This window comes from Eutrigla gurnardus (genome assembly GCF_963514095.1).
Source record: "Eutrigla gurnardus genome assembly, chromosome: 5".
NCBI classification, from domain to species: domain Eukaryota; kingdom Metazoa; phylum Chordata; class Actinopteri; order Perciformes; family Triglidae; genus Eutrigla; species Eutrigla gurnardus.
This window is the reverse complement of record NC_139919.1, coordinates 19,904,843-19,920,239: the sequence shown is the minus strand read 5'-3', so window position 1 is coordinate 19,920,239 and position 15,397 is coordinate 19,904,843. Positions and strand designations below refer to the sequence as shown.

General features: G+C 46.2%; 2 protein-coding genes across 2 annotated transcripts; one reads left to right on the top strand and one right to left on the bottom strand.

Moving 5' to 3' along the window:
* Nucleotides 1–49: 49 nt before the first annotated feature.
* Nucleotides 50–11,234, bottom strand: LOC311013805 (uncharacterized protein). Its single transcript, XM_084010009.1, has 4 exons — nucleotides 10,345–11,234; nucleotides 5,057–5,276; nucleotides 3,852–4,085; nucleotides 50–3,604 (listed from the first exon to the last, which is right to left on the bottom strand). Exons 1-4 carry the CDS (start codon nucleotides 10,597–10,599, stop codon nucleotides 1,086–1,088), a joined length of 3,228 nt encoding a protein of 1,075 aa, XP_083866135.1. The 5' UTR covers nucleotides 10,600–11,234; the 3' UTR covers nucleotides 50–1,085.
* A 1,735-nt stretch (nucleotides 11,235–12,969) lies between these two features.
* Nucleotides 12,970–14,532, top strand: map1lc3cl (microtubule-associated protein 1 light chain 3 gamma, like). Its single transcript, XM_084010242.1, has 4 exons — nucleotides 12,970–13,235; nucleotides 13,342–13,397; nucleotides 13,506–13,612; nucleotides 13,755–14,532. Exons 1-4 carry the CDS (start codon nucleotides 13,178–13,180, stop codon nucleotides 13,942–13,944), a joined length of 411 nt encoding a protein of 136 aa, XP_083866368.1. The 5' UTR covers nucleotides 12,970–13,177; the 3' UTR covers nucleotides 13,945–14,532.
* The last annotated feature ends 865 nt before the right edge of the window (nucleotides 14,533–15,397 follow it).

The window sequence follows — 15,397 nt, the reverse complement described above, 5'->3', positions numbered from 1 at the left end:
CTGGTGTCTTCTTTAACAAATGTACACAATGTAGGTACTTCAGGCACAGTACAAGTTTAGTTATAAGTTTATTTTATTAATCGTAAGCCATGAGAATTCACATTTTGTCTCAAATAACTCTTCAATATTTTTTTATTTCAATCATCCAATATTTATCCTATTGAATATTTATATTATATTTATCCTGAGCACAATATCAAGTTAAAGAGTATTTGCTTGGTTTTGGTCATTATCTGGCCAATATGATTGTACTTCAGAGGCACAGCTGCCTATAAACAAAGAGGAATATCACATTCTCACAAGATTTATAACCACTGAACAAGTCACAGAGCAGCATGCAGTGTACACATACACATTCATACTCGTGGTTGCAGGAGGAATCTGCTTATAGCCAATATTATGAGTTCATATTCAATATATTTAAATCAGGGTTCCTTTCTTCCCAGGACAGCGTTCTGTTGAGATGTTAAATTCATTGAAACAGCATTCACACTATGAATGAACTCCACTGAAAGCCACAATAATAAAGTTCTTAAAAGGTTTGTAGTGCAGCTACAAACAGGAACTATTCACCCCTAAATTAAGTTGTTGTCTAGGTTTTCTCCACTGCCATTTCTCTGTCATGATGCACCCTTTAGCACTCTTCCTTGCTACTCTATGGTGCACAATTTACAATAACACAAGGCCAGTGTGGAAGATTTTGGGAGACACTGAAGATGATCGGCTGCAAAGCAGTGTGATTACGCTGCAGAACCCGTTTGGAGAAATGTGACAGACATTCTGTTGTGTTTTTGGGAGGTTAGAAAAGTTTACAAAAACATTACTAAGATGAATGACGTGAGCCAAGAGCAAAATTAATAGCAGGTTTTTCCACACTATGTGCCTGAGAGGAACTTCCATCATACTGGTAGTGGATAAAAGGACTGGCAGATATTTTATAGCCAGTATTCTAATCAATCATAAGTCTTTATAGCTTTAAAATGATGGCATCCCCTTTTACATGAAATATAATACCGACCATCACAGGGGTTTTGAGCGTAACAGAGGATTCATTTAGTGTGATGGTTGTTTTTTTTGTACAAGTGTCACTTCTTGGATGGCTTCCGTTTGAGACTCAGGGACCTCATGGAGCCAAACACCCTCCTCCCCAAGTCCCTCAGTGATCGAGAGCGCTGCAGGGGCATCCGCGGGGGAGGAGAGGGCGAGAAGGAAGGGGAGGAGAGAGGGGAAAGGGAATGGCAGCTGTCCTCCAAGCTCTGAGAATGAGAGAGGTTAAAGAGGCTGGCGGTGGAGGACAGGCATTTGTCTTCCCTCTTTGCTCGCAGCAGTCTGACGCCTTCATCTTTGCTGAGGACCATGCCGCCTTGTCCCACATCTAATGAGGAGACCCAGTGTGCCCGCTTTGTGGGCTCCTCGCCGTGGTTACGGGACACCAGCAAACCTTGGGACTCGCTCCTGAACAAAGCCCTCCTGGAAAGCCTGAGGCTACTGCTGCGTCTCTCCCCATCTTCCTTCCCCCTCTTCTTTGAGAAGGTGGGGGAGTTCTCCACTTTTGGCCTCTTGTCATTACTGCTGGATGAAGACTTCGCTCTGCGCTGCTCCCGCCTCCAACTTCCAATGCTGTTCCTCCTCCACCCGTAGCCGTACTCAGCTCTGTCCATCTCCTCTCTTTCGCTTTCGGATTCTTTTGCCCTGAGGCGCCCCTCGAAGCCCCTCCAGAGTTTGTTGGGAGTCTTCCGGGGGGTCTGGGCTGCCGATCGCTCCCTCTCCTGCTCCTCAGCCCAATCGGAGCGATAGTCCTCTCTCTTGGCATTGCTGCTTACTGTGGCAGCCCGGATCAACCTGTGGGAGGCATGCTTTCCTCTATAAAGCCCCTCTCCCTCCACCCTCTTCCACCCGCCGCCACCCACACTTCCTCCCCCACTCTGCCGAAGTGACCCGCCCCTTGGTTGGATAGAGCCATGCTCCAAGGGAGAGCTCCTCGTATTGGTGCGAGGCAGGGAGCACTGGAAGGGCGCATCCCGTCGGAAAACAGAGAGCGGGGTGGCACCCAGAGGGGACGACTGGAGAGGCCGGGGAGGGGATCGGCCCCTGGTGGTGGGGCGGGAGGCAGGGGAGGAGGCCGTGGAAGATGGAAGGTCAGATGGGGAAGGGATCTGCTGGTAGTGGCAGTGTGAGGAGTAGTGGGGAGAGGGAACATGGATGGACTGGTACGGGTGTATGGGGCTGCTTGAGTGTGAAAGAGGAGGGGTGAGGCTGGGCTGAGACTGTGGGGAATGGGTAACACTGAGAGACAGCTGTATTGGTCTTTGGGGATTCAAGTCGGTCAGTCTGGTATAGTCATGTGACTGATCTGACGGGGCTGTCAGGTGAGTTTTATTGTGACCCCTCACCTCACCTGGAGCGTCTGTTTGGAAGCAGTCAATATCCAGCTCCACACCCTGTTCCATCAGTCCCACCACAACAGCCCTAGAGAGGCCCGAGAGGCGGGAGATCTCCCCCACCATTGCGGAGTCTTCACTTAGCTTGGGACTGGAGCTGGACTCTTGGATCAAGCTACCACGCTGAGACCCAGGAGCTGATCCAGAATTTGTACTGAACACCGATGGTCCGGTCTCAGGCGGCGCACCGCTGCTCCAGTCTAATGAGCGACAGAAGGCAGATGACCCAAATCCAGAACTGTGTCCAGACCCTGAAGTGACCTCCAGGGAACTGCGGTGGCTCAGGCTGCTTGGACATGTTGAAATGCGAGGGCGAGCCCTGAGTGCTGGGGCGGGTGTAGCGGATGAGAGTGATGTAGCAGAGGAAGCCGAAGCATAGTCGCTTTTCAAAGCTCCGCAGCTGCCATTGTTGGGTTTGTCCACCAGTCCTCGGCTCAAATTTAAACCAGGAGTCAGGCTCAAGTTGAGGTTCAGATGCAGATTTATGCTCATATCCTCTCCAGTTGCTGAAGGAAGGTTACCCAGGTTTATTGAATTCCTAGTGGCTTTTTTCCCCGTGGTGCTCAGGCTGATTCTGGCAGAGTTTCCCAGCAGTGACTTACAGGGAGTGATGCTGCCCCCTGGCAGGGTGGAGGGTGTACTGCGGCTCTCAAAGGCAGAAAGGGACTGGGTGGAACCGTGACCTTTTCCGGGAGTACCCAGGCCTCTGTGCCTGATTTGACCAGGTGTGGCTGCTGAAGTGAGATCGTGGGTGGAGGAGGTGACCCGACTGTGGTACCGGCGAGCCAGTCGAGAGATGTACTGCTCCAGCTGGGTGAAAGAAGCCAGGGCAGGGGGCTGGTGAGGCAGACTCGGATCAGTGTTGGACTCTTGCGATTCATCTAGTTGGGGTCCTTCAGGACTTGGAGAGGCCTCCTGGCTCTGGGAGGTGAAGAGGGGGCTCTGGAGGGCAACGGCATGCAGCGGGCTGGGGTAGGGGTACACCTCTTTGGTCCGACGGGACACCAGGTCAGTGCAGTAGCGAGGGTCCAGCTGGGAGTTTGGATGGAGGGAGGAGGAGGAGGAGTCAAGAAGTGGGAGGAGGGAAGAAATCAGGGAGTCACCGAGTCCTGTGCAGAGGTCAGACAGAAAGCCCAAACCGGTTGTTTCAATGTCACTTTGGACTGTAAGGGACGAAAGAAGAGGAGAACAGTTTCAGTTAAAATCATTTTTTTGTAATTATTTTCGATCACTATTTCTTAAATATGTATATATTCATCTATTTCCAGACATGGGAACTCTACGGATGTTTATAGCCAAAGCACCCCATTGAACCATCTTCAGTTGACGTTTTGAAACCAGCTTCAGATGACTACTGCAAATTCATATTTACACAAATGGATGTGCATGATATGGATGTATTGTCTGCACCTGAAGCTGGTGTCCCTTCTGTCGGATCAGCGTCTTCCTGGCTGCTCTGCATTGCAGGTTGCTGTTGCGGCACTGCACTTTCTGACCACAGGGTGTCAGTGTTGTCGGCAGACAGAGGAACCTGCTCCCACGGCTTCAGGGGTCTGGCCGGTGGTGCTGATCCTCCCTGAACAGGGTCACTGGACACAGAGTAGCAAGAGTCCGAGAGAGAGCTCCCGCTCACTGAATAGAAACCTTGCCAAGAGTTAGAAAAAGTTAAGTAGGTTTTGTCTTATGCTGACATTTAAGTGACAACATCCAACAATCTATTTGATTTAATGTTGTAGTCCTGACATGTCTGGCCGAATGTAATATACTGCCTATTATTTCCTTTGTATTATTATTTAATCTCTCATTTATTAATGAATTTAAGGCTTTTACTGACTTGTTGGTTTTCTTTTAATTAATTATTTCACTACTCATTAAATTTAAATTTAAATTTGTTCCATATAATCTTTGTCTGGTAGGTATTTCCTGAGAAGGAAAAAGGAAATAGTAATAGTGTAGTTAATGGTTAAAGGTCAGTGAAAACTAGCTAGAGAAAGACATAACCGACAGAAACTCAAACTTCAGTTACATTCACTTCAGGAGTCACAGTGCTGGCTTTCCCGTTTATTTACAAGTAACATGAAGGTACTGGCAACAGCTGTGAACACTCACAGTAGCTCCAAAAATATCACAAAAGTCTTCATTTGAATTTGAATTTGGAGATAAAAATGGTTAAATCAGAAACTAACTCCAAACCTAAAATTCTGAAATAATACCTTTTAGGTTTTTTTGGTTTTAGTTGGGTAACTTGCCAAGTATTAAGATAGCCTTTACAAGAAAGAAAAACAACGGTATAAAAGAAGGCATGCATGAGTGTATAGCAGAGGGGAGGAATGTCAGAGCTGGGTGTAGAGACACAGAGACCAGTTACAATGGGAGTGGATAAGAGTTTGGCCAGAAAGGCTGAAGAGTTGACACTGAGGGAGAAACAAATGAGTCAGTGCCAATCCCAGAGCCCAAGTAAACAAAAGTAAAAAAAGAGCACGGTTAATGTTTAATGGGACTTCTCTTACACAAGGTGAGCTTTAGTGATATCACAAAGTGACAAACCGTGTTGGCCACTGTTCAGGTCAGTGCTGTGTGGACCACACACACTGTTGACCACCATGTCCGTTTACCTGAACTGGGTCTGGAGTCACTGTCCAGATGGACTGTGCCACTGGGGTCCGGTGTGGGGGGAGACAGCAGATCAGAAGGGGCGTCCCAGGACAGAGTAGACCAGCGTGAGTTGCTCCTCCTGCCAGATGAGGAGTTGACCGTCCCATCCCCTAAAGCACTGCCACAGTCCTCCGGGCTGCTCTGACAGGGCAATGTCACTATATCGGAGGGAGACGGAGCCTGTGGAAAAAAACAAAACAAATATGCGAGAAATTAGGCCTGAGCTATATTAAAAAATATCTAAATCCTGTGAATATGTAGCATTTAGTTATACAGAAACATTTAACACAATTACAGTGGCCAAACAATTCTGTATGTGTTCGTGGATGCTCACATACTTCATATACCTCCCACCTTTTATTAAAGCCTATCTTAAATATCAAGACAGAGATTTGCTGCGTCAACCACGAGCTGCTGCAACAATCAGCAACAACAAGAAGAGTTGCTGGGAAAGTATGAAAAGAATAAAATGTAAATATGCCCCAAACTGAATTATTTATGATACTGAAAGATATGTATGCAAATTTAATGTGTTTTATATCCACAAACAATATTGATGAAGCATTGTTTTTACATCTCACCTCTATTTAATCACATCTCACTATGCCATGCTAGCATATATGGGTCACAAGACAAATCAATGTCAGGGACCATTGATTCAACCTTTACTAATTGATTGTATTTTATCGTGTGCTTTTATGTCAAATCTTAATCTGAAACATGGCTGACAACTACAGTACAATACTTTAGTAAATTTACTCAGGTGCTTTCCACCACTGACAATGCTTTAAACACACAACTCCCATGAGAAAAAAAACATGATATCGTCTACCAGGCGATGGTGACGTCACCTCGCTTACCGGAATGACAAGGAATGAGACCCCACACCGACACGCAACAGCATTCACAACAATCGCCCCGTCAAGTAAAGCAAAGTGCCTCCATTTCCTAGATTAGTAAGCTCTTGGTGGAGAGAACCCCCCCCCCTCCAATTATCCTCCAAATCCCCCACCCCTCCAGGACAGCAGCCAAGAGGAGCCCCTGCATTAGATCAGCGGAGCACGGACAACAGAAACACTGCGAGTGGCACTGATCAATCCTCTTGTTACCGAGGAAACAATACAGGTAGTGACTCACTGCTGGGGTGGAAGGAGGGGTGGGTTCAGAAGATAATGGGAGAAGACAGATGACGTAACAAAGAGCAGCCGGAGTGGCAGAAGGGGAAGGGGGGGATGGAGTGAAGAGGGAAACGAAGGAAAAGAAGTGGGATAGAGAGTTAAGACTTGTCTTCGACTTATCTCCCCCTCATCCTGTGTGAGATTAGGAGCTTTGACTCACTCCTACCTTTTATTTAATATTTCCCAGTGAGTCTAAAGTGAGTCGAGGCTGAGTGGGTGACCATAATTTTTTTTTAAAAGAGTTAGAGGGACCAAAAAAGAGACAGACTGAGAAATAAGAGAGTGAGTCACTGAGGCGGTGAAGGGAGGGTGAGGTGGGGAGGGGGTGAGCGGTTGCCGGGTGAGAGAGAAGGGCATCTTGAAGACCGCTACCTCCCCCACACTCCCCTTGACAAATACCCCCCCCTCACTTCTGTAATATCCTTCGAGCCAGCCACCCCGCGCTCACCATAACTACGGCTCCTCGTTCTCCAACTCTCGCTCACTTCTCCTCCCACACAAGAACCACAACAGCACAACAGGCCCGGCGAAATGTTTAACTCATCCTCTGCCTGAACACACACTCGTGCTCACACGTCTCTTCTGCCGCAAAATCCCACTCACTGCAAATTCTCCTCACCGCCAAAGGAGAACATGTTCCTCACTTTTTAAGGGCCTCAATTTAAGCTCTTTCCTTGAATGTGTGTATCTATCTATAATGTGTATGTATAGATATAGATCTACATATTGCCTGCATCTCCTCCATATCATCCCCCCACACTCCACATTACAGGAGATAATGTTACACAGAGACCAGTGCATGATCAAATCATAGGATGCTGACGGACCAGTGAGTGGGGGTCTGCCCGGGGCCCTGTAACATGATAGTCCTTCATGTGAGGGAGCAGCACAGCCCCTCTGGTACAATATGAAGAAAACGTATGGGTCGATGGGACGATAATGCTCCGGTGATTGCGGCTGCACGAGCAACGCACCTCCTCTTAATGAGTGCCTTATGTCATTACAGCGGGACTAATGGCAGCGGTTGCCATGTTGAGGCACAATCATTGGGCCGAACAGGAGCGGGCGTTTGGTGAGAAGTACCATGCTTGTTCTACACGCCGCAGCGTTCGTTTCATCGTTTCATTGTTTCATGCATTATTAATGGGATGTTGAAATTTAAAAAGACAGCCCACGCTGTGCTTCCTCGTTTTCACCAGCCGACTGAAGTGATGTGTGCTCCAGCTTTTCCTGAAAAGTTCAGATGAATCCTTCACGGCACAGAGAAGTATCGGCTGTACAGGGAGGGGGTTTCCGGTGAGCTCAGAAGGATCCCGAGGCAACAGCCAAGAGACAAAAGCTGTCTCACTCCACAAGTCGTGGTAATGGCTCTCTGTGTAAGATGATGCTTTCAAATACTGACCCTAATTTCAAGACAGGCTGCCTTCAGTGAGGGTGCACGGAGCGCTGCATGGTGATTGTGCATCACGGCTGCAAGAAACAATCGTCTTTAACATCTGCTGATTATCTCCATTCATCATTTGTCAAAATGACCAAGGATGTGTCATCAAATGCTTTGTTTGCATCGACCAAAACCCAAAGTTATACCTTTAAGAGAAGTATAGACACTGATTCACATTTGAAGGCTGACACCAGTGGATTTGGGGAATTTTTGGCTACGAAAAAATGAAATGAAATACAAAGATTTCTCTTAACAAAACAGTTGCTGATTCATTTTCTGTCTGTCGATTAATCAACTAATTGCTGCGGTGTGCTGAATATATGAAAAAAGGGAAGGACTACGGCATAATCCCGACTCCCACGCACTCCCGTTCTCCTCGAGAATTTTATTTTTAAGCACTGAACGTTTAATGGCAGCTATCAGTGTTACAGCCTTGACACCTATTGTGAAGGCAAGAAGAGTGTGAAACGACTCAAATGTTACCAACAAGTTCTCTTCTTCTCTTCAGAGTACTTATTTGGAAATCAGAGCTGGCTCTATTCGTTAAAAACAGTTTGCAACCCCAAAACTGAATAATTTGAATCAAAATCAGGGTTTTCTTTCCACAAACAATGTTGCAGAATGTTGTTTTTCGGGTGTCAATTCCTTCAAAAACCTGCTTGCATCAGAAATGCCAGGACATGTCACATGGTTGAAAAGATGTCATTTTTAAATTGCATTTTTCCTCCACGGATAATGCAGCCATAATCCCAACACGACAAATATGGATTTACACAGCGATAACTCCAGCCCCCTCTCTCTGCTATTAGAGAGAAAAGGTGAGTCACATTTCAAGAGTTTAATTTAAAAAACAAAACAAGTTGGTGTTAAAGTAGAGCGCATTATGTTGTGAGTCATCTAATCCTCAGCTTACAAAACAGTTATATTTATAAAAGCAGAATAACCTTTGTCCGTCAAAGCAATAAGTAACGGATTTCAGGTAAAATAAATGTGTTCGGGGATGAAACCTTTACAGTAAGCATCACTTTTCCACCTTGACGGTAGTAAATAAACATGGACTTCCCTGTTCTCTCTCCAGCTGCTGCAAACGAGACGTGCTCACAACAAGAACAACGATTTGTCTCCATTTATGCAAATGTGTGTGTGTGTGTTTGTGTTGGCGGAGGTCGGCTGGGCAGAGGGCAGAGTGCCAGCCTGCTCGGCTACACTGCCGGCTCCCTTCAGAGGTGAGAATGAGCAATGCTGCTCGGCCTCTCTGCAGGATCTCTCAGCACCGGGGGGGCATATCTGTCCCCGCACTGATAAAAAAAACACATTATTAATATCTCCCTTCCTTCAGTGCAGCCTGGAAGTGATATGATTAAATGTGATTCTGTAAAATAAATCCACCGCAAACAGGGTGACCTCGGTTGTGGACGTGCATTAATGTTCTGCAGGCTGCTGACTAATTAGTATCCTTAGTATCGGGCACACAAATTCACGGTGTAACAACGCTGTGTGTGAAGTGGGTGAAACTGTTACTTTCTCAGAATAACAATAAAATGCGTTTAATGCAGAACACAACACAAACCTGCCACGTCACTGGTTTATCAAATCTGGAAAATGACGTCAAGAAGCCGTCAGTAAGCTGTCAAAAGTAGACGTTCTCTCAAAATAGTAACTGTCAGTCCTTGAATTGACTCATCAACTAATCAGAACCAGAAGATCCTGCTGGGCCTCTCTCACATTCATCCTCTCGTTTTCAAGCAGATTTTACAGCTTGATGACTTCCTGGGTTCAAATATAATTCATGTTCATAAATAATGGACTAGATCACCTAGAGCATCAATATCCAGGCCTCCGGGGATGGGACCTGCTCACTTCCTGTCTGCCAGTATTACATGTCAACCCACATTCCCCTCATTCTCAACACAATAAGATCTGCGTGTGCATTTCAGGACGGCTTTCTGAAAATGGGTTACTTTATACGTGGGTATGTTTGAAGCTCACACATCCTGACCTTTCTGGGTTGAATCACACTCCGCCGGAGCATTCAGGAATTCACAATAAAAATAATAATCATAATAATAATAATAATAAAAAGGTAAAAACTGCACTTTTAGTTGAGGACATGCTGACAGGCAGTGATGGATCACAACGATATGAAGGCAGACACCTTCTATTATTGTGATTATAGTGATTTGAATGCAAATTGGGTGCCAAAGTGACCTTTACAGCTGATTAGCTTCCTGGTCAGAGTCAGAAAACTGCAGCAGTCTAGTTGCTGGCTCGTGAGTTTAATACCTGCAGCCTTTAGCGCCTGTATCCCACCTCATCCTCCATTCTAACATCGAGCCTTGGCACAGACCCAGCCAGATTGAGCTCGTCCCGGTACCCTGACCTCAATGACATTTGCTCCATGTGTCGGTCACACACTGGAAAACCATCGGGTTGCATGGATGCTCCCTGGCACCGTCTCCACCAGTTGGGTGCTCAGCCCCGCGGCACAGCCACGCGTCGCCAGGCAGCGAGGACATCTGTCTACTGAGCCGCAGAAGGCGACTCGGCTCGTTGGCAGATCCCCATCATCGCCGCATCCATATTTAATAATCTTGTCATGTAGAGCCCCGTGACAGACGCACTGACTGACCTGTTGCCTGCGGGATGTCGCAGAGCCATGCTCGGCTTCCGAGGCGGCGCTCTCCGGGGCTTCCTCCTCCGCTCGTGGCTCCTCGGCGTCGGCGGAGGCTCGGCCCTCCAGAGCGGTGTCAACCATCCCCAGGTGTTTGGACCTGAGCAGCTCCAGCTCCAACACCCCGGCAAGCGTCGCTTTGAGGCGCTCTCCGATGCGGACTCGCTCGGAGCCCGACCAGAGCGAGTTCACGCAGCTGCGGCTGCCGGCCATCCTCCGTCGGGGTGCAGGGCAGGCGGGAGCGGGGGGGTGGGGGGGGGGGGGGTCGCACCGCTGACCACCGCTCAGTTGCTGCTGTGCAATGGATAAGAGGAACTAAGGTGCGACGCGGATCCGGGCGAGCGACAGCAACATACCTGCTTCATTTAACGCGATACGGCAGAAACGTAATCACCATCTCGCGCCTCGCAGCCCGCAGCTTCAGGCGGTCTGCGGTCTGGCACAAGACCAGAACGAATCCACCGGCACACCGAGGGGACGTCAACGAGCCATGCCTTCCTCTCCGGTACACCGGTCCTATTTAACGTCACTCAGAAAGCTTCCCGATCCAGTGGAGTCGCCGCTGCGCCGAGTGTCCCCACAACGAGACAATGCAACAGAGTGACGGAGGCTGATAGCTTTACATGTGGGAGCAGGCAGCGGGGAGGGGGGCGGAGCCGCCGCAGCAGAGCTGCGCCCGGATTGGACAGGGAAGTTTTTCGAATGGACGCATGGAAAAATCCCCCCGGAGTGTCCAGCTTCACCGTACAAGGTGCCAGAGGACAAATACTCCGTAGTAGGCCTATGATACACTAGTTTAGACAGTACATGCGGTATTCCCCAGGGCCCACAAACAACCAACGTTGGTGTGGGAATACACCTTTTTCCCCAAGACGTTTTGTCAGACCAAGTGTAAATAAATATAAATTAGGCTTTCAGTTTCAGTGTAATAAAGAGGTAAAATACACTATCTTCAATTATGTGGCCCTGTCTTTTTTGGTATCAAATATAGTTTTAGAACTTAATTATTTTTAGTTAATATTGTGTTCAAATTGTGTATGATCCTAAAACAATGAATTGCCTAACAACATGTAATTGTTGCCTGGAGACCCCTAAAATGTAAGACTCAGAAGTAATGGGAAATATCATTATGAAATATGGCAATTGCATTTATGTTATTTCCTTTTTATATGAAACGTGCTCAAGTCCAAATTTAAAAAGAATCATACATTTTCAGTTTGAAAAACTAAGCCAATCATCGTGTGTTGTGTGTGTGACAGGTGCAGTGCACTTTGCTCTAGTGCCACCTTTCAACCAGCAGAGGGCGATCTTCATCCACAACAGAGCATTCGTCCCTGGTTAGGTTTCTACAGGCAGGTGGTGCTCTACATCTGCGAGTTAAATTATGTAGATTAATCCGATGGTTTATTTACAGTGGAGAGGTCAAAGTTTAAGAAACAACAGCAGCATAATGTCGTGTAAGTTAACAGCCTCCAGAATGATCAGACACTTTAATCAAGTTTCAACAAAAACTGAACATTATATCTTCCGTTAAGTAGGATTTATTTTAGTGTTGGCTGCCCCAGACTGTTTTAGCTTTAGTACCCTTTAAAAGGCAGCTGATTGTGCAACTCTAGTCCTTTCTGCATTATATGTGACGATTCAAATTTTTACTTAAAAGTACAAAAAATATTAGCATCACACAAAAATACCAAAAGTAACAGTACTCATCATAAAAAAATGGCCCCTTTCAGAAATATATTTATATATAAATATAGTTATTATACATGCAATAATGTTTATATCATTTTAATATCAGAGCTGGTAATTTGAACTATCTGTGGGGTTGCTTATGAATTTTACCAAGCAATCAATAGTTTTATCTTAACCTTTAATATTACATCAGAATATATTTGTAGATTGCAATTAGTATTATTAATCTGAACCTACAATGTAACTAAAACTACTGAACAAATGCACCATATTTTCATCTGAAGGGGAAGAAAATGGAAACACTCAGGTACTGGTATCTCAAAAACTACAATACTTAAGTAAATGTACTGAGTTACTTTGCATCACTGCCTACCTTCTATAACACTTCAAGTAGCCTACTGCTTGGGAAAAATGCAGGCTAGTAAATTAGTGAACAGGGAGTAAGTTAATAATAGTAGATCAGAAAAACAAGAAAACGCATCTAAGAAAAATGGAAAGAGATTCACGTTTTATTAGGGTTTGGAGTTTCTGCATCCAGACCTCCACATCAACGCTCGGGTCAATGCAAGTATTGATCGTGATCACTCTCACACAATGCTGAAACAAGAGCACAACTGTGATGTGGCCAGCGTGACTATCAGACAGTGGGGTCAAAGGTCAGAATCAATTTCAGAGCGATCCCGTCTCATGATAGAGACACCAGTTTGTCTGAATCATTAATGTCATGTGGTGGTTATGCTCCTCACATGGTGGGCTGCCCCCAATGCACTCTTGGTGTTTGTACCGCTCTGTGTATGGATGTGTATGACAGCAGCACCCAATATCACCAGCAGATGTGAGAATGCCCAGTGAGATAACCAGTACGTGTGAATCTGCCTCCACACACACTGGCCATCAGGACGAGGAGTGTGTCCTTGATTGCGGGTGTCACATTAGGACTCCTCCCTGCTCCGTCTCCTATAAAACACTGGCGGTCCGAGCAGCTCAGCGGGGTTTGCTGACTTCCACCCGAGGGGACTTCACCGTCAGCCTGGGCAAGACCGCCGCGCCGCCTCCATCACCGCTGGTCTCTGCAAACCGCCCCGAGCAATAAACAAAGATGGCTCCTTTTGAGAAATCCATGGAGATGATGCCTTTCAAGCAGAGGAGATGCCTCGGTAAGACACATTCTGCTACTCGTTATAGAACACTGACATAATGTATCGATGCTGTTGGTGAAAAATGTAAAATGTGCATAAAACGATTGAGTCTATTTCTTTATAGAAACAAGAAAAGATGAAGTGTGCAGCATTCGAACTAAATTCCCCAACAAATTACCCGTAAGTTGGATTTCCATTGAAACATAATGCATTTAATCACCGGTTTTACACTTTATATGTGAGTGTGATGGCACCGCCAGCTGACCACAGATGTGTTTTTGTGTGAAGGTGATAGTTGAACGTTACATCCGCGAAAAGACTCTCCCCTTGTTGGACAAAACAAAGTTCCTGGTTCCCTTTGAACTCACCTTGGGTCAGTTCCTCTGCCTGCTCAGGTAAATGCTTTGTGACACTACGTCCTAGCCCTTTTCTTCTCAAACTTCAGATGTGTCATGTCTCTCTCCTCCTCTTTTGTCCTACAGATATGTTGTTTTCACACCTTTACCACCTCTCCCACTGTCTCTTTATTTCTTTCAGGAATAAGATCGCTCTGGAATCCACCCAGGCTCTGTTCCTCCTGGTGGCAGAGAAGAGCATGTCCTGCATGTCCTCCAGCATGGGGGAGGTTTATTCCCACCACAGCGACACTGATGGCTTCCTCTACATCACCTACGCCTCGCAGGACATGTTCGGAGCGCCTCAACCAGACGCCAGGACGCCCTGCTGATCCAGGAGCAGATCAAATGAACTGAACCGAGGATGGTGGTGACACCACACATGCATGGGTTTTTTTTAAAGCCCTAAACTACCTATGAGCCTACCTCATTAAGTTTTCTGGACTTTAACAGCAAATTTGTTAATGCTCTGCCACCTTATAGCTTAAAACCAGATGGGAGACTCACGAAGACTACGATGATTTCAGACAGATTAGTTGTTTGGTCGAAAAGTCAGTCCAGTTGCAACACTTGTGATCATTCTCTGTTGCTTTCAAGAAAATAAGATGTTTGTTTCGTGTCTTCGTTGATCAAAAATGTCCCTTCGGTTACTTCAGAAACATTGGGCTTCAATGCAAACAGACCTGCTGTGACATTGCTGAAATGCCAGTTAGATATAAGACGACGGCCCCTTTGTCGCCTCCACACAAATGGGGTCAACGTCTAGCTGGTAATCAGACTCCTTTTTAGCACTTATCTCCCCCCCAAAGAGAGGGGACTCCTTTCTTTGATTGCCTCATCCTCTTCTTCCCATAAAAATGTGAAACTGTGCTCTTGAGGCACTCTTTGCAAACATGGATGTCAATTGAATGCTGCTCTGATTTGCTCTGCATCAGCAAAATAATAAAAAATAAGTCATTTGAATGTATTGACTTTGTGTGATATTTACCTGCAGTGTATAAGATATGTGTTACAAGGTAACAGCTTTCCCTTCGAAACATTCCCTTCCTACAGCTGCGAGCTGTAGGAATCTTATCAGACCACAGAGACCCAGTTCAATCCTTCATGTTTAATGACAGCATCAAAAATAGAATTCATAACCTCTCAGGAATGTCCTAATGGTGGTTAAGGCTCCACTCAAAGTTGAAGCTTTGGGTGTGTTACACTTCAAATCTAGTGATTTCACCGATGCACTTGTACTCATATTGTACTGTGCAAACACATACAGGTGCCTCATTCCTCATCTGCCTCTGAGAAGCAGCACTCCCTCCACATGACTGTGTTACATAAGCCTGACCCAGTCAACTACCTGCAGGGGTCAGTGTGTCAGAGAGGGTTGGGGGAGTGATGTAGAAGTGACAAATGTGACCCAAAACACAGACAGAGGGGGAGTCAGGGCGAGTGACGGGAATACAGATGAAAAACAAAGAAACAGAAAAACAGGGGAAAGCCGCTCTAAGTAAACACGTAGTAGAAAAGGAGGGAAGAGGGGGAAAAAGAGATGCAGGGGAAGATAGTGACACCCTAACAGAGGACGACAGGAAAAAGGAAGCACTGTATGGGAGAGATATACAGTGGGGGAGTGAGACAGCTATCCAAACACACAGGGACGTACATTCACTTCACACCCCTGTGAGCATTCAAGCAGCTCTCTGTCAATACATTATCATACCAGAACAGGAGTTACTGCAAACTGTTAATGATCTAATAATGTCGGTACTGATGCTCATCAAAACAGAGCCTCCT

Excerpts from the sequence above, each read along its gene's own strand:
- LOC311013805 (XM_084010009.1), bottom strand. The coding sequence starts at position 10,599 with ATGGCCGGCAGCCGCAGCTGCGTGAACTCGCTCTGGTCGGGCTCCGAG. Across the intron at positions 5,277-10,344 it reads CGACATCCCGCAGGCAACAG|GCTCCGTCTCCCTCCGATAT; the intron begins GTCAGTCAGTGC and ends TTTTTTCCACAG. Across the intron at positions 4,086-5,056 it reads TGACTCCAGACCCAGTTCAG|GTTTCTATTCAGTGAGCGGG; the intron begins GTAAACGGACAT and ends ACTCTTGGCAAG.
- map1lc3cl (XM_084010242.1), top strand. The coding sequence starts at position 13,178 with ATGGCTCCTTTTGAGAAATCCATGGAGATGATGCCTTTCAAGCAGAGG. Across the intron at positions 13,236-13,341 it reads CAAGCAGAGGAGATGCCTCG|AAACAAGAAAAGATGAAGTG; the intron begins GTAAGACACATT and ends ATTTCTTTATAG. Across the intron at positions 13,398-13,505 it reads AATTCCCCAACAAATTACCC|GTGATAGTTGAACGTTACAT; the intron begins GTAAGTTGGATT and ends TTTTGTGTGAAG.